At 41.1% G+C, this 26,864-nt stretch overlaps 1 protein-coding gene across 30 annotated transcripts in view; it reads right to left on the bottom strand.

Annotated features, from left to right (window-relative positions):
* Positions 1-16,713, bottom strand: part of MYBPC1 (myosin binding protein C1) — an 85,755-nt gene extending 69,042 nt beyond the window's left edge. For 23 of the 30 annotated variants that reach the window (XM_051845801.2, XM_051845800.2, XM_051845805.2 and 20 more), the window contains exon 1: positions 16,223-16,713. In XM_051845801.2, coding sequence (XP_051701761.2) covers positions 16,223-16,247 — 25 coding nt within the window. In that variant the 5' untranslated portion in view covers positions 16,248-16,713. The remainder of the gene's footprint in view (positions 1-16,222) is intronic. The other 7 variants (XM_070052768.1, XM_070052770.1, XM_070052767.1 and 4 more) reach the window with 1 other exon arrangement.
* Positions 16,714-26,864: the final 10,151 nt, after the last annotated feature.

Below are 26,864 nucleotides of genomic sequence, written 5' to 3'. Positions count from 1 at the left end.
GGTAATTGTGTATGGACTATCAAATTGACCGTGCTCTCTCAGCATCTATATAACAAAGGCCCATTTAGTAAAGGAAGCCAATTCAAGTCAAAGGGTGAATTCTAGTCAAATCAATAAAAAAGGATCATCCTGGACACTGAAATGGGGAAGTGCCCTGAATACAAATTATCCATTTTCATGTGTCTATAGGCCCTGGGTTTCTGTAACAGGCCAGAGATCAAAACAAAATAAGGATTCAAAAGCATTATTTCTATATTACACCAAACCCACAAAACATCATTCATTCACAGCCGATTCTATCAGATAGTCTGAATTGCAGAAACACGATAGGGTGGTAATGCTTGACCATTCATTATAAGATGGTTGAAGGAATTGGAAATAGGAAAATATATGCCTACCCAGTAATAAGCAGAACTAGAATCTTTCTTTCTTAAAAATCACAGAACCTCCATTACTTTATAGCCAGTGAAGTAATAAGCAAACAAGCAAGTAAGTAAGTAAATAAATAAATAAATAAGCACTTATTGGGACCCACTCCAGCAGGACCTTGTACAGGGGAACTTTAAAAAGTTCACGGAGAGGCAGGCATTTGGCCTAGCAGTTAAGATGCCAGTTGTGACACCTGAGTCCTACGTTCAAGTGCCTGAGTTTGCGTCCTAGCTCCACCTCCTGACTCCAGCTCCCTGCTAATTCAGACCCTGGGAGGCAGAAGTGACGGCTCACGTAGTTGGGTTTCTGCCATCTATTTTCCTGGATTCCTAGATTGTGTTCTTTGTTCCCATTATCTTTTCTCCCCTATTCATATCCCTAACCAGATAATGAGAGCTGGAAGCTCTCTCTGCCACACACACACACACATACACACACACACACAACACCAAAAAAAAATCACGGAAAATGGTATTAAATTTGTTTTTGTGCAAAAATATTTTGCAATCCATGCAGTTGTTTCATAGGAATCTTCCATGAACTTACTGAAGACCCCTCTTACTTCGATATATTAATTCTTACAACTCTATGAAGTCAGTATGATAATTATCCCCATTTTACAGTTGGGAACTGAGGCCCTGTGAGGTTCCACAGTTTATGAGGGGTGGATCCAGACTCTGTTCTAAGTCTGCCTGACTCAGAGCCTGGGCTCTGCACACAGGCCTGTACCTCCTGGCTGCACACAGTAAGAGTCAGAGTGGGCTGGTGGACTTTTCAAAGCTATTTCTGCATTTTCCCCCATTGAGTTGATTGATCCTGTTCTCAAGGCCACATAGCTTTATATGGATGTTGTCCCATATGCAAGAGAGGTGTGTGTGTGCTCCAATGTCCTCATTTATGTAATAAAAATCATAGCATAACCTACCTTGAGGGTCACTGGCAAGAATGAATGACTTGAGAGACAGGGAACCTGGTAGCACTCTATAGGCTCTATGTGGCTATTATCACAATCATACCTGGGGACACTTGTGAAAAAGACACTCTTGTCTTTTCACACACATACCACAAGCTCAGGATCTGTCCAATTTCCAGGCCTATGGGATGCACTGTGTTAGAACATGTTTGGAATTGGGGTGGGTGGGCACTGAGGAAGTATCCATGGACTGGACAAAGGAAATCAGTCACTCTACCACGTGAATTGTATTTTGTAAAAGTGTACATGTACAGATCACTCACTCACTCCATCATGATGGGACAGAAGAGATGAGAGGATGCGAACTGTCATTTTGAGGGCATTTAAACAAAAGATTCCGGCTTAACCCAGAGAGCTGGAAGACTAGGAATGCGGAAGGTCAAGCAGCACGTGGTGTGGGCAGAAAATAAACTGTTAGAAGAAATCTCAGGACACAAGGAATCCCCTTGTACCTCGAAGCAACTGCTCACGCATCTCCCCCACTCTGATTCAAACCTTTGTCGCCGACAGGTCTGTCATGCTCAGCTTTGCCCGCTCCTCAAAAACTCATCAGCATGTTCCCCACATTTATTGACTGCCTCTATAAAGATCATCCAGTCAGAGTACTTTCCACAGTACCCCACTGAACAGGATCCCTGGGCAGGAGAATCCATCAACTGGAATCCATTGAGCTCTCATTGTAAATTTCTCAAGGGCAAGGAGCTTCTAAAAAAAATGGTTGAGATGCAGTGAGATCCTGAATGTAAGAATCTTAGAGGTAAATGAGCTGCTCTTTGATCTCAATGCAGTCACTGAGCCAAGCCATTCTGCTCTTCTAAATCAAGACTCACTACTTCCAGGGCCCTCTAGAGCTCCTACCACAGCTGTGTGACTAGCAGTGGCTGAGGGATTCCCCCTGAGCTGCAGGTGTTGCAGCAATCGGGTTTAAGAGCCTGTATTCTAATGGGCTTTCAGGTGAGGTTGATGCTGCTGGTCCAGGGCCACATGCAGAAGGACAGGCTGAGCCTCTGACGTAAATCGTGCTGGTTCCTCTCCCATTTCAAATGAAGTCGTGTGTGTTGAAAGGTTTACAGTAGTTGGGGACTTCTCATTCCCCTTTGATCACAAGCGTCCTGAGGACAAGGCTCTTCTCCTCCTCCTTTCCAAATTCCACATAGCAGGTGCTCTATAAATATAGTTGACTGGCAGGCTGCTCCTGCCGTCACAAAAGCCCCTTCTCCCTGCTGCCAAGAAATCAAGAACTGTCCCCTGGCACTCCCTGGGCAGCTTTCTTCGTCTGTGTTACCCACAGGGAACGCTATGTCTTCCATTGGTCTCCCTCCCGCTGGCTGAGGGCTTCGAGGCGTTCACCCAAACCCTATCATTTAGATTTCTCCTTACTGTCAACACATATCTTCCATTTCTTAACAAGGGCAGGAGAGCAATTACGGCTGAAGTTCTGACTCTCAGGAATAATACACCCCATGCCTTTCTAAGGAATCTCCCCCTGTTAAAATCTGGGCTGGAAAAAAGCAACATGAGTCAAGGAACCTACCCCACCGATTTTGTAGCAAATAACCCTCCATCAGCCGCGCCAACTCTTTTCAACTAGGTTAGCTGTGTTGCAATGAACAGTCAGGAGGCGCCTTCCTGTGGTAAGCTCTCTAAGTCTTTAACCAGCAAATGGGTATTGATTGGATGAGGTCCTTCTATACTTCTGCTTATTCAAAAGCTAAAAGGAAAATCTGGTGGAATTTTCTGCAAGTGAATAAAATTGGCTTTCTGGTTTTTTGCCTCTACTTTCCCCCAATCCTTCTTTTTCTCTGTTACAAACTATACCAAAGGGCTGGGCAATTAAATTGCTGTTTTGAAATTTGTTTGAGTGAAAAGAAGAAAACTAGGGTACTCTTTGAAAAAAAAATTCCAAGAAAATAATTTATTGGACAACTTGAAAATGAGTTGAATTTAAACCGGTGACTTAAGCTCGCCATTTCTTCCTTAGGCAAGGGTGACGGCTCTTTGATCCTTTCTAATTCACAGATATAGTCTTTCTTGCCTTCTGCTACACTGAAATGCTTTCAAAGGGCCTGATCTATTTTTGGTGGATTTTTCCTATGATCACCTACTGTAAAAAGCACAGGTATGCCACCAATGGCATGCCTGCACGGGCTATGCCAGGGCGTTGTAATTGACGGGCACTGATGGCAGCTATGAAAGAGACAACCCCATATGTGGCATTTGTACTGCTCCTGAAATGCTAGGAACCCAGTAACTCCATAAATGGTTTGGCTCTCACCAGTGGAGGCCATTTTTATTTTCAATGATCAAGGGTTCATGATTAGTAACTTAAAGAGGAAAAAATCTTAAGTTTTAAAACATATTAGCCTGCTTGTATTAAATGTATGTATATATCCACTAAGATGACATAAATAAATAACCCAGCTCTCTTCCTATGGGCTCACTATCTCAAATTATATACTATTAACAAAGATAAATCAAGTGAGATTAAAAAAATACTAATACAGTATTTGACCCACTTAAAAATATGTTATCAGGAGCCGGTGTTTTGGCATAGCAGATTAAGCCTCCTCCTGCAATGCCATCATCTCATATGGGTGCCAGTTCAAGACCCAGCTGCTCCACTTCTGATCTAGCTCCCTGCTAATGCTCCTGGGAGAGCAGCAGAGGATGGTCCAAGTGCTTGGACCCATGGACCCACATAGGAGACCAGGATGAAGTTCCTGGCTCCTGGTTTAGGCCTGTCCCAGGCCCAGTTGTTGCAGCCATTTGGGGAATGAACCAGCAGATAGAAAATCTTTCCCTCTCTTTGTGTCTCTCCTCCTCTCTCTGTAACTCTGCCTTTCAAATAAATAAAGAATAAATTTCTTTAAAAATAAATTTTATCAGCCCTATTTATAATGCCATTTAGCTTTTGGAGAACATAACTATATCACATGAATATATTATATAGACATAGAAAGGAGGTGAACATTAAATCACAGCTGTTATTATTCTTTTTTTAAAGATTGATTTATTTATTTGAAAGGCAGAGTTACAGAGAGGAAGAGGCAGAGAGAGAGGTCTTCCATTCGCTGATTCACTCCCCAGATGTTGGTGCAGCAACAGCCGGAGCTGCACCAATCTGAAGCCAGGTGCCAGAAGCTTCTTCCAGGTATCCCACATGGGTACAGGGGCCCAAGGAGTTGAGACACTTTCTGCTGCTTTCCTAGGCCATAGCAGAGAGCTGGATTGGAAGTACAGCAGCAAGGACTCAAACCGGCGCCCACATGGGATGCCGGCACTGCAGGTGACAGCTTTACCTGCTACACCACAACGCCAGTCCCTGTTAAGACTATGAGGTTATTGTGGCTTTTTGTCATTTTCAGGATAAATTTTTGGAAAATATTCTGAAATTATCCTTTGATAATTTGAGATGGAGGAGAAAGTGATATGTTAGTCCTACTCATTAATTTCTTATTCACAAAGTGAATCCTAGGTTTGAAATATAAATATGCAAATACTTTATGCATTGTAACATCACGATGATTAAAATTCTACCCAGCCAACTCCTGTACTGTCACTTTTTTGGTGGTAGAACAAATTTTCTTCCTTTTTAGATGAAGTGTATGATAAACATGGTCGTGTGTTTCTGCAGAGAGAAGCTGATGGGGGTGGTGGAACTTGGCACTGAGCGCATGTTCCTGCCTGAGCCACCTATGCCTAACAACAGCATAGTGCAAACTGCCTTAATGTGAACACTGCTTGCTTGAGGATTGCTTAGGGAAACTTTGATTGTGTTAGTCATAATGTCACCAAAGAAGTAGCAAACACTAATGACAGTAAATTTTTATTAATTATATTGCTTAGGCATCAAAGACACAGATTTTGGGCAGGAAGCAGTATTTAATATTTTCATAATTGTATTATGCTTATTTTGTCCCCTCCTCTCTGGATATTTTATATTTTAGGATTTAAGAGAATTACAGAATTTTTAAGAGGTGGTTCTACATTGATTTTCTTTTTTTTTTTTTTTAAAGATTTATTTATTTATTTGAGTCAGTTACACAAAGAGAGGAGAGGCAGAGAGAGAGAGAGAGAGACAGAAGTCTTCCATCGATGGTTCACTCCCCAGATGGCCGCAACGGCTGCAGCTGCGCCGATCTGAAGCCAGGAGCCAGGAGCTTTCTGGGTCTCCCACGAGGGTGCAGGGGCCCAACGACTTGGGCCATCTTCTACTGCTTTCCCAGGCTATAGCAGAGAGCTGGATCGGAAGTGGAACAACCGGGTCTCAAACCAGTGCCCATATGGGATGCCGGTACTTCAGGCCAGGGCGTTAACCCACTGTGCCACAACACCGGCCCCGTCTACATTGATTTTTTCTTTCTTTCTTTCTTTCTTTCTTTCTTTCTTTCTTTCTTTCTTTCTTTCTTTCTTTCTTTCTTTCTTTCTTTCTTTCTTTCTTTTTTACAGGCAGAGTGGACAGTGAGAGAGAGAGAGAGAGAAAGGTCTTCCATTTGCCGTTGGTTCACCCTCCAATGGCCACCGTGGCCGGCATGCTGATCCGAAGCCAGGAGCCAGGTGCTTCTCCTGGTCTCTCATGTGGTTGCAGGGCCCAAGGACTTGGGCCATCCTCCACTGCACTCCCTGGCCACAGCAGAGAGCTGGCCTGTAAGAGGGGCAACCGGGACAGAATCCGGCGCCCCTACCGGGACTAGAACCCGGTGTGCTGACGCCGCAGGCAGAGGATTAGCCTAGTGAGCCACGGCACCAGCCCTACATTGATTTTCAATAGTGATGGTCGAAGTGTGATCTAGAATCGCCAAGAGCCCCTGAGATCTATGAAGGTATATACAAAGTCAACCTGCTTCCATAATGATGCCAAAGCATTCTTTGTCTTTTCACTCACATTCTCTCACAAATACATGATAAGAGTTTCTAGGAGATACTTAATGAGTAATGGCACCAGTGTTCTGACAGCTAAAACAACGTGTGCTTGTGTATTCTTGTGTTTTAAATACTTATCAGTTTTAATTTCTCCCACAGTAAATATTGAATTATATATACTGTATCTTAATAATATAATACTATATAGAAGTTATATTACTATCATTGTCTATAATATTTACCCACATAAACAAATGTTCTTAATTTATTCAACAATTATTAAGAGTTAAATGGCTATGAGATCAAAAATTTGAGAAGCATTCATTTAGAATTCATTGCAAATCTTCATTAGAAAAAGATTGTTGGAGGGACCAGTGCTGTGGCATAGCGGGTATAGCCGCAGTCTGCAGTGCTGACATCCCATATGGGCGCCCGTTCGAGTCCTGACTGCTCCACTTCCGACCCAGCTTTCTGCTATGGCCTGGGAAAACAGTAGAAGATGGCCCAAGACCATGGGCCACTGCACCCATGTGGGAGACCCGGAAGAAACTCCTGGCTCCTGGCTTCGGATCAGCACAGCTCCGGCCGTTTCGGTCATTTGGGGAGTGAAGCAGCAGATGAAAGACCTCTCTCTCTCTCTGCCTCTCCTTCTCTCCCTGTGTAACTTTGACTTTCAAATAAATAAATAAATCTTAAAAAAAAAAAAAAGAACAAAGAAAAAGATTGTGTGTGTATGTGTGCCTCTTGTTAAAAGCAAATTCAAGTCATACACCCCAGTAAGGAAAAATATGCAGCCTTGATTGATAAAATAAACGAAGCAAGTAAAAATCATAAACTGATTTTCAATACAATAGCTTATTTTCTTATGTGCACAATATTAGACACAAAAGGGCAATATTACCTAGGACTGCTTCTCCTATTTGGAATTAAGTATCAAGCAACCTTATTTATCCAGATAACAGCTTCTGAAGGGCAAATTAGATTTCTCTCAAACTCCTTAATCTTCATTCATTAAGGGTCTCTGTACTTCAATTGTGGGAAAACTCCCCTAGGTCTTGAGTAACCCCAGGGCCTAGGACTAAAAGGAGGCAGGCTCAATGCCTCAAGGATAGCATTTCAGAGCCGGTTCTGCTTCAGTGCCAACCCTATACTTGCACAACCCAGAAAAATGAGTGACTTCTTAAATGCTGTGTTTAGGCACCCAGCTCAACAGCAAGGTAGCACTAAAGCTTCCCCAGCTAGATTAGTTACCTGGAATGAAATTCACAGCAAACAACAAAAGTGGGGAGGAGGGTACAATTTCAACTCTCCACTGACTAGAGCCATGCATGAAAGGCAGCAACCTTCCAACAAGGGATGAAACTGGAAAGTCATGAGAAGTTGGATGTAAAATGAAACTAGAAAATCAATTAAAGACCATTTAACACAAAAGCAAATCATCTGGGCTCTCAGGGTATCATGCATACAAAATTAAATGATAGCCACTGTACCTTCTTTTTAAAAGCAAAGAGTAATATAGCATATTTTAGGAATGTTTCTAGCCAAATCGGTTGAATTAAGGCTACAGATTTCAAGAACAACATTAGTCCTCAGATATGCAGAGAATCCAACTTTTCAGAATGATTCAATCAATTTGATGCGGATTTATTGACTGTGACCAAAGGTTGCCAAAGACTAAGATTTTGGCTATGAATCTTTTCCTTCAGAAAGTTTGTGGGAAAATGAAATGAAAAGACAAGTTTCTCTCTGAGCAAAAAAATTTTGAAAACCATGCACAATTTTCATAGTTTCCTCATAACATGCATTTTCGAAGAACGTTTGAGGACCCCTTGTGTGCATGCATGTCAAACTTTCGTGCACCAAAATCAGCTGCTTTTTAAATTCCATTTTTCCACATTTTGACGGGCCCTTGAAAATGCAGTGAAACTGTATAACAATTATGTACATTTTTGATGACTCATTATTCAACTTGATGGAATTTCCCTAAATCCACAGGGTTTTTATGTTTCTCTTCTAGTCAGCATGTTCTTTTGTCTTTCTAAAGATGTGTGTCCCAACAAGATGTCGTTCTACACAGGAAGAGGGTTAAAATGCAGTTATTATTACATAGCAACAAATAGCTTGTCACTGTTAACATGGGGCCCCACAAAAATAAGCCCTTTTGCTAAGATCTGACCACTTGTGTCTTTTTCTTCCCTCTTACCATGTTCTGTAGCAAGACTCAAATGCTGAAGTGGGTATAGATGGGGAAAAGGGAAAGCGTTACTCAAACCGAAGAATGCTAAATTTTTAGCACAGATCAAAATGAAATGATTGGCTGGCGCAGCGGCTCACTAGGCTAATCATCCGCCTTGCGGCGCCGGCACACCTGGTTCTAGTCCCTGTCGGGGTGCCGGATTCTGTCCCGGTTGCCCCTCTTCCAGGCCAGCTCTCTGCTGTGGCCAGGGAGTGCAGTGGAGGATGGCCCAAGTGCTTGGGCCCTGCGCCCCATGGGAGACCAGGAGAAGCATCTGGCTCCTGCCCTCAGATCAGTGCGGTGCGCCAACCACAGCGCGCCAGCCGTGGCGGCCATTGGAGGGTGAACCAATGGCCAAGGAAGACCTTTCTCTCTGTCTCTCTCTCTCACTGTCCACTCTGCCTGTCAAAAATAAAAAAATTAAAAAAAATAAAAATAAAAAAGAGAAAAAAAATGAAATGATTGAAGTAATTTGGGTTTTTAACAATTTCCCCAGTTAGTTCCTCCTGTTGTCTTTCCCTGGGGCTGGCATTACTTACATATGTGATTATAGGAGAAATCCTTCCAAGGCCCAAGCTATTGCTAGGCTTCTTATACTGAGAGACTTTTTAAAAATAGAGGAAGGCCTGATGCCAGGTGGGGTCATAAAAATAAAATTCCACAGCAGTAAACACAGTGGCACTCAATCAATCACCCACCACCTCCATATGTGGTCATGTAGAGTTCTTTATGTGATTATCTCAGAAAAAAATCAGGCCAAGGAAGATCTCACCAGCCAAAGCACCCCTGGAAGAGACAGAAATCTTAATATCCCACAAATCTAAGCCTTATGACCCTTGGTGATGGATACAGTTACATTTTCAACGAGGCAAGGTGACTCTTTCATTACCCTTGGATAGGCCACAATGGGACAGTGAAGAAAGAACCTGTTGTCATCTTGTGTCTGACCACTGAAGACAACCCTGCTGGATATGATGCATTTCAACACAACACAACTGAAGCCCTGGAGTGTATATTTTTTTATTTGATTTAAGCTTCCACGAGTGAAAGTGAAGATGTCTCACTACAAGCACAAAAAAGGAAATATTCATAATAGCAGCAATGATGATTATGCTCATGGCAGCCTTTGGGGAATGTATTATGAACATTAAATACAATGTGAGCAGTGGTAGTTATGTATCTTGTGTTAGCAGAAATCCACTCGAAGTTTATATTAAATGTAAGGCATTTACTACCTTAAGCCAGACTAAGATTTCTGAGTTTAATACTCTAGAGGTCTTGCTAGGTCCTAGGCCCTGTTCTGAATGCTATACCTGATTTATTTCAGTTAATTCTTACAAAGACCCAATGAGTTAGGTCTTTTTATTCACATTTTATTCTGTTTCGTTCACATTTTACAGGTGAGGAAAGTGAGGCACACAAAATGTAAGTAATTCAATATATGGTACAGCTAGAATTTGAGCTAACTAGAATGTTCAATGAATAGCATATAGTACTTTATATCACTATGTTTAATAATGACTATTTCTTAATATGCATAAAGAGAGAGCAAAATACACACTACATGCAGAAAACTTCTAAAAACACTTAGCTGTAAAAATGAAAAATTAAAATGTAGAATTATACAAATAGGCAAACGTTCAGTCATAAGTAGAGTATTCAGTTCCAAGATACAAGAAATTTTATTCAAGGCAAAGGCTATTTCCTGAAAACAGCACAGAATGACCGAGGAACTTAAAAAGAGACTTCATATCATTTAGAGAATATTTTGGATAATTTTAGAGAGAAAAAATGCTCAGCCCCTACAGCTAAACACAAGAGGAAAAGTGAACAAAAACAAAATTATAAGCTCTAACACCTGATATTATTAAACATAACTTTAGATATTGCATTGATGTTGCCAAATTGGCCTATAAAAGGATTCTGAAGGGAGTGTAAAAGGGCAAAAGTCTTATCAACATGGATTTAGACTTGAAAGGCATAATAAAAGTCAGATTACAGTTAGCTTTTTATGAACTCACTTTAGAGAGAGAAATAAGCATGAGATTGAATGATCCCTGTCTTTCCCTATGCCAAATCAACCAATTCACGCCCCATTCCAGAGGGATCTAGAACTTTACTCTGGAAACACACATAAAAGCCTGTAAATATTCTGCCCCAGTGAATGGGAACCTCCTGAAATCTGCCTCATTGTCTCTCTGTGTGACTGTAAAATGGTACTCTCTATCAATGAAAACCAGGCCTATGCAGCCAGGGCAGACTTGGGTGCAATAAGACAATTTCACCATTTTGATTTTGGGGGGCTGTCTTTGTAAAAAGCTGTAGAGACAAAAGTCCTGTTCTCCCCAGTTGGGAGATAATTTGCATACAGCAGGAAGCTAAATGACTGTCTTTTGTTCTTTCTCATTGGTTCATCTTTTAATCACTATGCTCTCCAATTTTTGAAAGCTACCCTTGAGTAAACAATAGCTATTTCATAATCAATCAACCTAACACAGAACACTAAGATTCTGTGACTACAAATAATTTTGTATATTTATTGAGTTACCCAACCAAGGATTACGGGAAACTCTTCCCATTAAGAACTGACATGGAGTAAAAAGAAACAAGTCACAGTCATGTCCTCTCCAGTGCACACACAAAATTAAATTTTCCTACTTATTTTTGGTAGCTTGAACTTTAATCCTGCCCTTTATCCTCTAGCACTCCCAAGTATGTTCAGAGATAAGGTCTAGCCTTACCACCGAAGGCACTGGCTGTCAGGAGTAGTTTGTGTCTCCTAATATAAGTTTCATACACTAATTAGAAAGAGTGCAGATAAAAACAGTGATCATGAATAACATGAATAACAATTATTCTCTGCATGTCCATAAAAAGCCCAAAAATAAATTTTAAATAAAACAATCACAAGAATTTAAGCAAAACAACCAAAAATACCTCCTAGGGCTGTAAAACCAATAGAATTGATTTCACTGCAGCTTCCTCCTACAAGTCTCTAAAATCTAAAAGAGCAACATGTCTGTTTACGGAAGTAGCACAAAAACATCATTCAAGTTTTTAAAGAGATTATTTTTGTATTTATTTTTGTGCTGCAGTGGTTTTTTTCGTTTTTTTGTTTTTGTTTTTTGTTTGTTTTAAAGTAACTTCAGCCGGGGAAGTGTATGTAAATGTGAATGTTGGATTCAGGAACATCGTGAAATTGCTACAAATAAAGAAACTCTATGCATTGTGTGTGCATAAAGAACCTAAAATTAAGTATTTCAAGACTGTGACTCATGGCCAAAATAAAGTGAGCCATTGAGAGAATAAAAGATTTGAAGTGCTTCAATTTTTCCTTTCTCTTGGTTCCCTCAGATCAGCTCACAAGCCTAACCTCTACCTCTGATCACTTCACCAAGTCCCTTACCCCTGACCTCACAGCTATGTGAAAGGCCTGGACCTCTGTAGACTTACTGGATGAGAAGCAAGGATACAATTTGTTTTTCCAAAGTTTTTTTAAAGCGATATATTTAGGGCGCTTGAGAGGAAAGAATTGGCCAGTCCTTTATTTATCTTCCTAACAGGTGCAGTACGAACAGTCATAAAAGCAGGCTACTGAAAAAGAACGATTCTGCCAAGTATTAAGCTCCTCGAGCGTACATTTGCCCTAGAGTATTCCTTCTGATAACAGAGCGCTCAGATCTACACCATGAATTTCCAGTACAGTGGGGGCAGTATTTTCAGGGGGAAAGAAAATGAAATTAATGAATTCATTCATACAATTTATCCTTCATACAAATCTTCAAGTTGGCCTAAAGAACGAGTTGAAGTCAGAGGAAAAGAGCTGCTCTTGAGAAAATGCCTCCTCCCCGCTTCCTTGTCCTTTTCTCTCACACCCAATAAATGATTTTCTTTTCCACAGTCTGAGATAAAGGTAATGTTCTATGGAAAAGGTGACTCTCCAAAGACAAATTTATTTTGGTGTCTGAAATCCAGTCTCATGCAGGTAGGTGGAAACTGAAGGTCAAAAAGTAAATATGAGCAGGAGGCTTCCCATCACCGAGGCTCCTTTTGTGATGATGACTAAGCCCTGAGCGATGCTTAGAAGTAGGCAAGAGGTGATGGACGCTGCTCTACGTTCAGATGGGGTTTCAGGCCCTGCAGAACTCTAAAATGTGCTGAAATCTCTAAAGACCAAAAAAGAAAGACATAGACAGAGAAAACTCCCATGGTCTGAAAAAGAAGTTGTTTTCAACCGCTGTGTTTCTACTTATTCCTACTGACAATGCCAAGGATAGAGATTGTATGTGGACATAGTGAGAGGAGCTGTTCCAGCAATGCCATGAATTTGATTTTTGGTTGCAAGAATGGCTCCTGAAAATTTTGCTCATCAATGAACCTGTGTTTTGTTCCATGTTTGCCTTTTCAAGAGGGATCTTACATGGGAGATGAGAAAACTATAATGCTTGTCCCAATGTTTTTTTGAATGACAAGCACCACAGAGGAACCTTTGCCTTTTCCCAACAAGCTAAGTTCATAAAATATGATAAGGCTTGCTATGTCACCAAACAAAAAGTAGGGTTTGTGATAAGGCCTTAACTTGGGTGTTTCAGAAAAGAATTTTTCTGTGTTCTGTAAAATCTGACATTGAATTGTCTCAGGATGTTAAATAAGAACTAAAGCGTTCTGGTTTTCAACTTTATATACTGCAGAGATAAAGTTCTGATGTAATCAATTTGTGGGTTTAAGAGCCATTTATAGTATTTTTAAACTGATAGAATCTACCATAGAAGAAATGCTATTGCAATTTTCTAGTTTTATGGTGATAAAACTTCTTTCTGACTAGACAAGAGAAATTTCCAGTGAAAGGTGGCCCACTGACACAGGGACCAGAAGCCATGAACCTTGCGGACCTTTAGGGGTCATGGGGCATATGTCTCTGAAATCTCAGAGACTAAGACACAGGAGGTGCTCAGTTCACAGTTGAGACACAAGTGAACGTATCAGTAAGACTTCTGAGTCCTACAAATCGGAGGCTTCCTTCTGCACCCTGTTTCACTACTTGATTAGAAAAACTTACTAGGCCTCAGGTTCCACATGAATTCACTCTACTTGGTATTTGACAATACAAATAATACATAGTTCTCCAAAGAATATGTACAGAACTGATGAGCGTGGAGAGTAGGATGATGGGAATTGATTACTCCTTAAAAATAATGCTTTCTTTCTCCAAAAGGGGTCATTGAGCCACCCAGAATATTTTAAAGGCTCTAAATTAGGACTGTTGACTGATTACTGCCATTGGACTCCTCCTTGAAGTCCAAAATTACACCTTGTCCTTCTTCCTCCTCCTTGGAAGGACCAATTCTCCCAAGACCCAACGAGAAACTCTCAGAATTAGGCCACTACAGGTTGGGAGGCGGTTGAGTGAGACATTCTTTACACCTTCAGGTGCTGAAAACTCAGCCTCTTCTGAAGACATGCCAGGACCTCCTGGGCCCTTGGGAGGCCTCGCCAGCCCAGGGATCCTATCAAGATTCACAACAAGTGGTCACCTCCTTCCTGGGCACGGCTCTGCCAGCTGGGGAAGAGCATTGAGAAGACCCGGAAGGGAGGGGGGAACCTGTTCTTTGGGAGGATTTCTGCAGATAGGTTCAAACGACTCCAAAGAATTGATTCAATGGCATGCTTTGCTCTTGTGGCTGACTTCCAGAGGGGTGTCTACATGGAAGCAAAGCAGTCCCGGTGAAAATGAAATCACAGTCAGGAGAAGCTTCAAGGACCACAGTCGTCCATGAATGGCCATGCTCCTTGCGCTTTTACTAGAAACAATATTAAAATACAACAATTTCCCTAAAAAAAGCTCTTCAAGATGCAGTTCCTTTAAGAATCAGTTGTGCTGGTGATGAAACAAAAAAAAATCTCTGTATTTCCTAAATGGATTTTAAATATATCAGTAACTTTTTTTTTTTTGCTCCCACTTCCCACCAGCCAAATTTAAACTAACCAAGAATCTATGGGTATAAAATTACTGCCTTCGACGGGGGTGGGAGGGACTCCTACACAGAGTTATCAACAGTGCTGTACAATAAGAGAAGATTGTGGTGATTTTTGTTTCACTGCTGATTTAGTTAAGAAAATATGTATACTGAGCGTTGGGGCTGAAATTAAAATAACACTTTCCTCTTTATAGCTCTAAAATTTCATTCACTCTCAAATTGAAATGAAACAGATTAAGCTGTCAAAAAGTAGAACTGCACAGAATCTAGCAATCTGAATAATTTAACTAGCTTCATAGGTTCCACCTTATTTATTAGTGTCATTTTTAATTGTGCTTTAAAACATCAATGCAAGTTCATCCACTAAGTTCAGGATAATTGAAACAGTATTCTGTTCACCATTAAGAAACAGCGAATGCATTTCATCCAAGTAAACCTTGAAGAAGCTGGTCAAGTGACAAATCAAATAAAAGGGACACTTAATACACATGTAAATCATTTGCATTACAAATAAGACACTTAGCAGGGGCCAGACTCACTGCCTGATAGTCAGGATTAAGTTCCCATATTAATGCATGCATTTGGTGTGGTTATTTCGGGTGGAAGACTTCATCCATCAATGCCCTCCACCACTAACTAAGGCCAACCTGTAAACTGATCACCATAGCCTGTCAACACTGGTTACTTAATTACATAAAGAAAAATATATTTAAAAGACTTTTGATCATTTGGTTAGTATTTCAACCTTGAACTCAACTGTGTAGCATCTTTTTCAAGGTTCTTTAAAACAATAGCTAAAAGCATTTTTTAAGAATTAAAAACGAAAAGATTCAATACTATTTACGCTTCCTGTTAATCTTTTTGGGAGTATGTATTTTTATTCATAGTAGAAAAAAATTCATTAAGCTCCAATGAAGACAAATATGAATGAAACAATATTTTAAAAATATATTTCCTATAATATATTAAATTTTATTTCATTATTTTGTAATAACTAATTCTTATTTATGTTATTAATTAGTAGTCTTAAAATATTGATTGTATCTTTATAGAAAAGAAAAACTTTAATAAAGAAATATTCTCTTGAATATTTTCATATTTTCAGTTTAATTTTTTTAAAAGCTACATATTATGAAATTATCTGCAACAAAACTCATTAAAGAACAAAAAGTACTACTTAAGATAGTCTCTTTTACCCAGGAGTTTAATTTTTTCCAGTCAAGAATTTAGTAGTGAAGCTCCCAAACAACTGATGAAAACAGAAAATACCCTCATCTATGTATGTTAAATGGGAAAAAAAAAACTAGAGCAAATCTAAAAATAATGTCACAAGCTGTTCTTTAAAGTATTGATCATATTTATCAACAATTTAAGAAATCATGTTAAGCCCCCTTCATTTGCAAATTGCAAAATACTGAAAAGTTTGTGATCAAACCCAAGAAATTATGCTTGAAAATGCAATCTGGCCACCAGGAGCAATTAACATCCTTAAATTATACTTTAAGGGTTTGTTGCAATTGAACAATAAAATTATCATTTGATACTATTAGCCAGTTATGTATTTTCCAATTCATCATACTCATGTGTTTTTTTCTCTGGTCTCTTTAAAGTATCTTTTCCTTCAATCACAGTGATTCTATGATTTTATAATCTATAGAAGAAATTGGATAGTGTTTGAAAACAAATACCAAATTAAACACACATTCAAAAGTACAACAAAAAGACCTAGAGGATGAGTCTTACCCTCTTTCTTAGTGGGTTCTGGCATGGCCACAATAAGATGTTATTCTCCAAAGAGTTTTCTCCCCTTCAGTACCAGTTGACAGAAAGTCCACGAGCAGTTGAGAGATGTGCAGGTCAGTGTGACAAGCAGCTGGGGAGAAATCCAAAGCTTTTATACTGCCTCGGAACATCAATCACATTGGCACCTCCCTTCTTCAGCACGAGGATGCTGGGACTTGACAGCTTTGGGGACCTTTCTCCCATCTGTTGTCTGCACTCCGCTCTCTCGCCTACTGGAAGGCATCTCCCGTCCATCTCATGTGGCTGATGAGAACACCTCTAATTTCTAAATTCAGCCGCAGCCTCGTGCTCCTTCTAGCTGTTCTCTCGCTGTCTGACAGATGCATGTGCCGACTCAGGAGTGCAAAACCCGCTGGATGATCAAGAATTAAACTAAACGAAAAATCAGGATATGTTCCTCCAGCCCACAGTTTAGATCGCAATAAAACTAGAAAGAAAATCTGTGCTTTTAGATGAAAACTTTTATGCTCCTGTTTTTCATTTTTATTAGTTCCTGATTATCAGGCTTGAGGCTTTTTGGCTTTTACAATATTGACTAGTCAAGCCAAATTTCTAAACGGAATGTCTTGCTTCATTTTATTTTCCAAGAACAGCCAAAGTTTCTAATAAGGCATATGTAGCATTTGCATTTTTAAATTTTTCTTTAAGAAACATACAGAGCATGTAACAGAATGAAGCCACAGGACATGCTGCAACACGGATGGAACTTGAACATACTATGTGATGTGAAGCCAGACACCAAAGAACACATGGCCTTCAATTCCATTTACATGAAATGTCTCGGCCAGGCAAATCCACAGAGCTAGAAAGGAGATTAGTAGCTGCCCGGGGTGGGGAGAGCTGGAATGAGAGGGACTGAAGTGCATATGGAGTTTCTTTTAGCAGTGACAAAAATGTTCTGGAATTAGACATGGGGCATGGTCGCACAACTTTATGAATATAGTAAAAACCACTGGGTTGCACACTTAACAACACATCGGGCACAGACAAAGAAAATGAAATTAACCCGTCGTGATTCAAGATGGCCAAAGGACTGAAGATATTGGTTTGGCCGCTTTCTCCCCAGAATCTCATGGAATAGAGGGAGGAATTCAAACCACCAAGGGACCAAAGCAAAAGAGACTCCTGACTGGCTTTGTTCACATGCATGGCACCCTGGGAAATAGAACTGAAATTAGTCTGTGGGAAAAGATGTCTACCCACATGCCTCTCTTGTATGTGCTTCTGAGGTAATTTTTCAAGAGACTTTGATTGATTAATACTGAACTAGACACACTGTCTCGTTTTTAATTTCCCTTGTGGCCCGGAGTGCAGCTGGTCAGACTTAGCTCTACCAAGCTCTGTGCCAAGCTAACTTTTCATATAAGGATGGAAACTCAACTTGGAACTCAATAGCATCATGCTTTAGCTATGTGGGGTGAGGGCGAGGCAGGCCAGTCAAGACAGTGAGCGAACATCTCCTGTAAAGAAAGCTTCCGGCCACACAGAACCTACTAGCACATCGCTGGCTTTTTAGAAATATTCCTTTGCTCTTCGTTGCCTGACAGTTCCCTGCCATTCAGAAAACGGCATATTCTGAAGTACAAAGTTAGTGGCTTGAAAGAAAGAAAGAAAGAAAAGTGATTTTCCTGAGCCCATTTGAGAGCGTCAATTAATAAAGAAACCCCTTGTAGGCTTGTGCGTTTGGGGCATGAAGCCTTATGGCCTCTTCCTTGCCTCTGCTTCCCTACCTGCCTGCTTGCTCCATAGGCTCCTGGCCTGCTCTCTGCCTGAATATTTTGAACAGGGGCTGGCATTGTGGTGTAGCGGTTAAAGCTGCCACTTGTGATGCCAGCATCCAACATGGATGGGCTCTGGTTCCAGTTTCTGGCTGCTTCACTTCAATCCAGTTCCCTGCTAATGGTCTGGGAAAAGCAGCAGAAAATGACCCAAGTGCTTGGGTCCATGCCACCCACGTGGGAGACCTAGAAGAAGCCCTTGGCTCCTGACTTCAACCTGACCCAGCCCTGGCTATTTTGGCCATCTGGGAGGTAAACCAGCAGATGGAAGATTCTCTCTTGCGCTCTCTCTCTCTCTCTCTCTCTGGCCATCTGGGAGATAAACCAGCAGATGGAAGATTCTCTCTTGCGCTCTCTCTCTCTCTCTGGCCATCTGGGAGATAAACCAGCAGATGGAAGATTCTCTCTTGCACTTTCTCTCTCTCTCTCTCTCTCTCTCTCTCTCTCTCTGTGTGTGTGTGTGTGTGTGTGTATGTCCCTCTCTCTCTGTAATTCTAACTTTCAAATAAATAAATAAATCTTTAAAAATATTTTGAACAAAAAAAAATAAATGAAACCAATGAAAGAGACGTAGACTCTGACTCTGGTTCTGTTTCTGCACTTCTCATCAAGCAGCTGAGTTATTCTCAGAAAGGCACATGCCCTTTCTGGGCCTCAGTTTCCTCCTGTGTAAAAATAAGGGGCTTTAACCATGACCCCTCACATTGTGAGTCCATATGGGAAGTCCCTAAAAAAGAATCGTGGCTTCAGCATTCTCCACACAGCGGACACCCCATATGAAAGGGACGCAAGGGGCAGTGTCATGTTGCAGAGGAATGTCTATAGTGAGAGGCAGATTTCACACATGCCACTGAAGAGGTGCTGTGCAGAATCTCCTGCCGGCTTTTAATGTGCTGATCACTTTACTGGAGCAAATGTGTGCCAGGAAAGCTGCAACCCACAGGGAAAGTGTGCTGTGATCTGGGGAACTTTTTGGTAATAAAAGACAACTACAAAAAGACAAAACAAAGTTGGAAGGATTGGAAGTATGGACAAATTGTAGGAGAATTGGTTATACAGTGTTTCTTATGGTTAATACAATAACTTTTAAAATTAGAGTATTAAGTAGATGTGTGATTTTCCCAGGACTGTGTTGTTTTAGGAACAAATAACCCCTATGAGAGTAATTCAATTTGAAGACTCGTTGTCTGTACTCTTGGGAAGGAGAAATGGTTAATAGACCTCTTTTTTCTTCCCCTTTTGTTAAATGCTTTATAAGATTTTTTTTTTCTTTCTGTATTATTGTGGATAAGTTTTGGCTCAATACTATATAAAACTATAAAATTAAAACAGGTGAATCACAATAGAAGTATCTCTGATATAAAGCAAGTTCAAAAGCAAATAGTTTTGGCTCATTATCTTGGTTCCACATTGTTGTCAGGAATCCAATCTCCTTGTTCTTGTTCTACCATCCTCCAGGTGACCTCATGATCTAAAATAGCTGCTAGTGCTCTAGCTACTACAACCACATTCCAGATAGCACGAAAGATTAAAAAGGTCTCACTTTCTCTATTTCAAGGAGCCTTCTTTAAGCCCCGCACAACATGTTTACTACATTCTATGGGTCAGAACTTGATTTTATGGTTTTCTGGCTGTAAAAGAAAATGTAATCTTTCATTTCTGGTGATACCAGGCTCAGGTAAAATTTGGGATTTTGTCCCTAAGAAGACAAAGGAGAATGGATGTTGGCTAGGTGAGTGTCAGTCTCTGCCACACCTTTCAAAAAATAAACCAGAAACCAATAATGTTCCTTGCATCAACAAAAGAGGGAGAAGAAGCATAAACAACAATCCAGTAATCACACCCTCTCCCCAGCCTCAACCTACTCTAAGGTGTGAATTGGGGTCTAACTTTCCTTGTGTTTATACAAACACACGCAAACTTACATATTCAATGTTGGAAGTTCTCAGATTTACGAGTGAGACCATACTACTTATGTTACTCTCCAAGTTGCATTTTTCATTTAACCTGTCATAGACATTCCCTCATGTATTATCTACATAGACCTAACTCAATCTTTTTAATTACTAAGTAATTGTTCATGGTATGGACCTGCCAGAGTATGCCACATTTTCTTGATTACATCACCCTTCAAAAAAAAAGCTTCATTTATTTGAGAGGAAAAGAGAAACAGACAGACAGATACACACACACACACACACAGAGAGAGAGAGAGAGAGAGAGAGAGAGAGAGAGAGAAGCTCCCATGTACTGGTTCACTTCCCAAATGCTTGCATAAGCCTGGGATGGGTTTCACTGGAAATGCCATCCAGGTCTCCCATGTTGTGGCAGAAACCCAATTACTGAAGCCATCATCATTGCCTTCTAGGGTTTGCACTAACAGGAATGTGGAGTCAGGAGCCAGAGTCAGGACTAGAACACAGGTCTTCCAATGTGAGATGCAGGTATCTTTAAAGATTTAATTTAGATCAAATGCCTTCCCCTAATGACATCCTTTTGATGGGCATTCAGTTTGTTTTCAGAATTGATCACCACAATTACCACTGCAATCAACATCCCCATAAAGTAACAAGAAGGAGGGTTGGCATGACTCCTGTTAAGCTGAAAGAAAAAAAATAAACTTCATACAATATATAAAAATTAACTCTAGAAAGACGAAAATCTATAATCTAGGGTAGGCTTTTTTTTTTTTTTTTTTGACAGGCAGAGTGGATAGTGAGAGAGAGAGACAGATAGAAAGGTCTTCCTTTTGCTGTTGGTTCACCCTCCAATGGCCGCCACGGCTGGCGCGCTGCGGCTGGTGCACCACACTGGTCCGAAGGCAGGAGCCAGGTGCTTCTCCTGGTCTCCCATGGGGTGCAGGGCCCAAGCACTTGGGCCATTCTCCACTGCCTTCCCGGGCCACAGCAGAGAGCTGGACTGGAAGAGGAGCAACCGGGACAGAATCTGGCGCCCCGACCAGGACTAGAACCAGGTGTGCCGGCGCCGCTAGGTGGAGGATTAGCCTATTGAGCCGCGGCGCAGGCCTAGGATAGTAATTTGACTTGGTGATTAAGTTGCCACTAGGGGTATCTGCATCCCAGATAGGAGTCCCTGGTTTGGGTCCTGGCTCCTCTGTGGGGGATCCAGCTTCCTGCTAACGCGCATGCCGGGAGGTAGCAGATGATGGCTTAAGCACTTTTTATAGCTAGTGTTGCCATGAACATCTATTTGAATATCTGCCTTCAATTCTTTGGATATATACATACCTAGGAGTGGAAGTTTAACTTTTGAGTAACTGTCAAACTGTTTACTTGCAATTGGCCTATTCAGATTTCACATTTCTTCTTGACTGCAGGGAATGTGAGTATTTCTAGAATTCGCACATTGCATCAAGGGTATCTAATTTGTTGGCATGTGGTTGTTCGTACTATTCCTTTATAATCCTTTCTCTACCAGCAGTAATACCTCTGTTTTGATTTCTACTTTTAGTCATTTGCATCTTGTCTCTTTTTCACTTTGTTAGTCTAGTTAAAGGTCTGTCAATTTTCTCAATTTTGTTTAACCAACTCTTGGTTTGATTGGCTCTCTCTATTGTTTTTCTATTCTTGGTTTCATTTATCTCTGCCTTAATCTTATTATTTCTGTTTTTTTTCCCCTACTGGATTTGAATCTATTTTACTATTATTTTTCTTGTTCCTTAATACATACAGTTAGGCTGTTACTTTGAGAGCTTTCTTTTTTTAATGCAGCTGTTTATAGCTATAATTTTCCTCTTAGCACTGCTTTCAATGCATTCTGTAAGTTTTAGTATGCTGGGTTTTTTTTGCTTCAGTTTATTTCTTTGTATTTTCCGATTTCTTTTTCAGTTCTTCTTTAACCCTATTGGTTAAAGTTTAATTTTAGGGGCCAGTGCTGTGGCATAGAATGTTAAGCCTCCCCCTGCAATACTGGCAGCCCTTATGGGTGCTAGTTTGAGTCCTGGTTGTTCTACTTCCAATCTAGCTCCTTGCTAATGCTCCTGGGAAAGCAGTGGAAGATGGCCCAAGAACTTGGGTTCCTGTACCCATGTAGGAGACCTGGAAGAAGCTCCTGGGTCCTGGCTTTGGCCTGGCCTGGTCCTGGCCACTGTGGCCATTTAGGTAGTGAACCAGCAGATGGAAGATCTTTCTCTCTCTCCTTCTCTTTATGTATTTCTGCCTTTCAAATAAATTTAAAAAAAAAAAAAAAGTTAATTTCACCTTTCTCTGAATTTTCTAGTAGTCCTTCTGTTATCGAATTCTAGCTTCATTTAGTTGTGGTCAGAGAATATATGTGTGATTTAGATTGAAAATATTTATTGAGACCTGTTTTCTGACTTAACCCATGTTTATACTGGAGTGTTGCGTGTACAAGCTTGCGTACTCCAGTAAGTGGAGATTCCACATATGTCTATTAGGTCCAGTTGATTTATAGTGTTGTTTAGTTCCTTTGCTTCCTTTCTGATCTCTACCTAGGTGTTCCATGTATTAGTAAAAGAAGAGCATTGAAGTTCCCAAGTATTATTGTAGAACCATTTCTCTCTTCCTTCTGCCAATGTTTGCTTCATATATACATTTAAAAGTGTTATATCTTCTTTTTTTTTTTAATTTTTTGACAGGCAGAGTGGACAGTGAGAGAGAGAGAGACAGAGAGAAAGGTCTTCCTTTGCCGTTGGTTCACCCTCCAATGGCCGCCACAGCCTGCGCACCGTGCTGATCCGAAGGCAGGAGCCAGGTGCTTCTCCTGGTCTCACATGGGGTGCAGGGCTCAAGCATTTGGGCCATCCTCCATTGCACTCCCTGGCCACAGCAGAGAGCTGGCCTGGAAGAGGGGCAACCGGGACAGAATCCGGCGCCCCGACCGGGACTAGAACCTGGTGTGCCGGCGCCGCAAGACGGAGGATTAGCCTATTGAGCCGGGGCACCGGCTTATCTTCTTTATTAATTGATGATTTTATTAATGTATGACATTTTAAAAAGAATTATTTATTTATTTGAAAGAGTTACATAGAGAGAGAAGGAGAAGCAGAGAGAGAGAGGTCTTCTATCCGCTGGTTCACTTCCCAATTGGCAGAAATGGCCAGAGCTGCCCTGATCCGAAGCCAGGAGCCAGGAGCCTCTTCTGGGTCTTCCCACACAGGTGCAGAGGCCCAAGATCTTGAGCCATCTTCTACTGCTTTCCCAGGCCATAGCAGAGAGCTGGATCGGAAGTGGACTTGAACTGGCGCGGATAAGGGATGCCAGCACTGCAGACGGCGGCTTCACCCACAATGCCAGCGCCAGCCCCAATATATGATTTCCTCATTGAAATGTATTCAGTCTGATGTTGATGCTGAACTCTATTCTTTTCTGGTAATAGCTAATTCTCAAACCTGAATAAACTGATTTCTATAAAAACCATTTCTACCTAGTTGATGTATTTCCAATAAAATATTCCTTATGCTTAACAATTATTTGTGGGGCTGGCACTGTGGCACACTAGGTTAATCCTCCGCCTGTGGCGCTGGCATCCCATATGGGCTCTGGATTCTAGTCCCGGTTGCTCCTCTTCCAGTCCAGCTCTCTGCTGTGGCCCAGGAGTGCAGTGGAGGATGGCCCAAGTGCTTGGGCCCTGCACCGCATGGGAGACCAGGAAGAAGCACCTGGCTCCTGGCTTCAGATTGGCATAGCTCCGGCCATAGTGGCCATCTGGGGAGTGAACCAACGGAAGGAAGACCTTTCTCTCTGTCTTTCTCTCTCACTGTCTGGAACTCTACCTGTCAAATAAATAAATAAATATTTTTAAAAATAATTATTTGTTAGTATTATCCTTATATTGCTTTAACCCACTGTACATGAATAATCCTTGAAACAACTTACCTTTTAGTATATCTTAACACTTCTGAAGTCTTATAATTGGGGCCTGTGTTGTGGTGTAGCTGGATAAGCTGCTTCCTGTGACCTCTGGCATCTCAGATGGACACCAGAGTCCCAGCTGCTCCACTCCTGATCCAGCTCTCTGCGTGGCCTGGGAAAGCAGCAGAAATGGCCCAAGTGCTTGGGCCCCTGCACCCACATAGGAGACCCAGATTAAACTACTGACTTCAGCCTGGCCCAGCCTTAAGAGCTTGTAGATATTTGAAGAGAACCAGCAGATGGAAGATTTCTCTCTCTCTTTGTCTCTCCTCTCTCTGTAACTCTGCCTTTCAGCTCAATAAATCTTTTTTTTTTTTTAAAAAGCCTGATGATCACAGAAAAAATGTTTTTAAAATTCATATATATATATACATACATATATATTTTGAAGCAGAGAAATACAAAGTGAATATTTTCAATATCTAAATTTTTAAAATATTTAAGGCAAAAAAATTGTATTGGAGGGAAGGAATCCTGTGAAGGAAGTGGAATATTTATTCAAGAAGAAAAAGGAACAATGTTAAATTTCCAGTGGAGTCATCACAGAAATTTAAAAAAAAGAAAGGAAGAAACAAGGCAGGCAGAAAGGGAGCGAGGGAGGATGGGAGGGAGGGAGGGAAGGAAGGAAGGAAGGAAGGAAGGAAGGAAGGAAGGAAGGAAGATGGTGGGAGGGAGGGAGAGAGAACATATCATTATATTCTTAGAATTGTATCTATGAACTACACGAAGTCTGTTCTCTTTACATTAGTAAAAATTACTTAAAAAATTTCAGTGGCTAAAGAACTTATTTGTATGCTGTTAATATATTAGAGTGGGTATCATATTGAAATTGGAGATGACCCCCTTGAAATCTATATGAAAATGTGGCTCTTTAAGGTTCCCCAGAAGTGCTATCTGGGGTGCCACAGATGCTACCGGAATTTGGGGTGCCATACGATATCACCATATGCTTATTAATAAATCCCCAATATTAATAAGCCCGAGAGGGCTCTTGTCTAATATTTAGAGAAGAATTCTAAATACCGGCATCCATAAACGAGGCAGCATAGTACATTTTAAGCCTTTATTTAGTGAGAAAGATGCACAGGAGAGTGAGAGCTTTATTAAGGGAGAGAGGTAAATCTGGGTTCATACCGAGCACCAGGAACCAGCCACGTGGAGGAGTATCTAGGCCAGGAAGCATAAGGCTCGTGGCCCGAAGACCATGTGCCCTGGAGGCACAGGGCTACAGCAAGCCCCCTCCAGGCAAGAGGCCAGGGCCAAAGAGAAGGGGCTGGGACACACCCTGTCCCAGGTTTTTAACCTATTTCCAAAGGGGAGTGGTTAACTAACCTGATTGGCTGGTGGGCATGGAGGTGTGGCCAGGTAGGGGCATGAGGTCACACAGGGGTGTGGCAAAGGCATGGTCTTCCAATTCACAAACCTAATGGATTTTAACCTGATTGCCTGCCTACTTCAATATCACTGTGACATTTTGATTACATGAAAGATGTTTAAGATTGTTTAATAGTAACTTTTACAAAATGCTTGAAAATATAGTCTTAGCTATTTTCTCAACTTATGATAGAAAATTTTGAATATCTATTTGGAAATGTTCAAAAATTTTCCAAAAAAATTTAAAAGGCACTGTTAGTTAGTGATGCCATAACAAAATACCATAGACTGGAGGCTTTTACAACAAAAGTGTACTGCTCAGAGTTCTGGAGACTGCAAATCTGAGATTTAGGGCACCAGCATGGTCAGGTTCTGGTGAGGGCCCTCTTCCTGGCTTGCCTATGGCTGCCTTCCAATGGTGTCCTCTCATGGTGGAGAGAAAGAGCAAAATCTCTACTATCTTTTATGAGGGCATTAACACCGTTATGAAGAGCAAACCCTCATGACCTCTTCTAAAACTAGTCCCCCAAAGGCCTCCCTCATCTCCAAATACAATCAGAGCGGGGACAGGGCTTCTACACTGGAGTCTGTGAGGGATACAGTCTAGTCCAATGCAGGAGGCCAGTGAATAAAACAGCTTCAGACCTCTGTGTACATGACCTTTTGGTAGAAAACAGGAACCAGGTGCAAGGGGCTCATGGATCTGAGTGGCTGCCTCTCCCCCTGCTCTTCCCTCTTTTCCTTTGCCTGGCCCTTGAGGGGGACTTTGCCCAACGTTCAGCTCTGGGCCTCTGCTCCTTGTGTACATTTTCTCCCCTGGTGAGCTAATCTCCTCTCACATTCTCAGCTATGAATGTGTAAATGACTCCCAGGACCCCCTCTGATCTGATCCTGAACCTCTACTTCTGGACTTGAATATTCCCTATGCTAAATGTGTAATTTGACAGCAACAACAATGGCTAGAATTGTTCTAGTTCCCTCCAGATTTTTTTCTATGCTTATTTTGGGGGGAGTCTTTGCATTTTATCTAAGCCACAAAAAGCAGAAGTCTAGGATCCAAAATAAAATAAGTTGAAACTGCAAAGAAAGCAAGTTAGCAAGTATTTTAAAACTTGAAGAATGACTCCACAGAATTATTACTAATAGTTTTATATCTGCCAGTTAGGCTTTCTGTGAACTGCATTCTTCTATGTGGAAATAGGGAAGAAATGGAAAAAACGATGAAGGTTTGGTGAGTTTGTAAAATTTTAGCAGAGTTGTGCTAATGCCTAAGTGAATTATCATTCTCTCCCCCAACCTGCCCCCACTTGTGTGTGTGTGTGTGAGTATAATGTGTTCTGTCTGCAATGTAGCTACCAAGACAGTGATGGTTCTATCTACTACAGTATAAGTTGATATCATGCGTACTTGATATTTCAATTTAGCACGTCAGTGAATGGATGATTAAAAAACAGCTTCATCCAAACGCTTTATGGAAATCCACTCCCTTTTAAAAAACTGTTACATGAAATGTTTCTGGGCTCATCATTCTTGAAA

This window comes from Oryctolagus cuniculus, chromosome 11 (assembly GCF_964237555.1).
Source record: "Oryctolagus cuniculus chromosome 11, mOryCun1.1, whole genome shotgun sequence".
Taxonomy (NCBI): domain Eukaryota; kingdom Metazoa; phylum Chordata; class Mammalia; order Lagomorpha; family Leporidae; genus Oryctolagus; species Oryctolagus cuniculus.
Note: the sequence above shows the minus strand (reverse complement) of the source record. Positions and strands in the feature narration are given on the sequence as shown.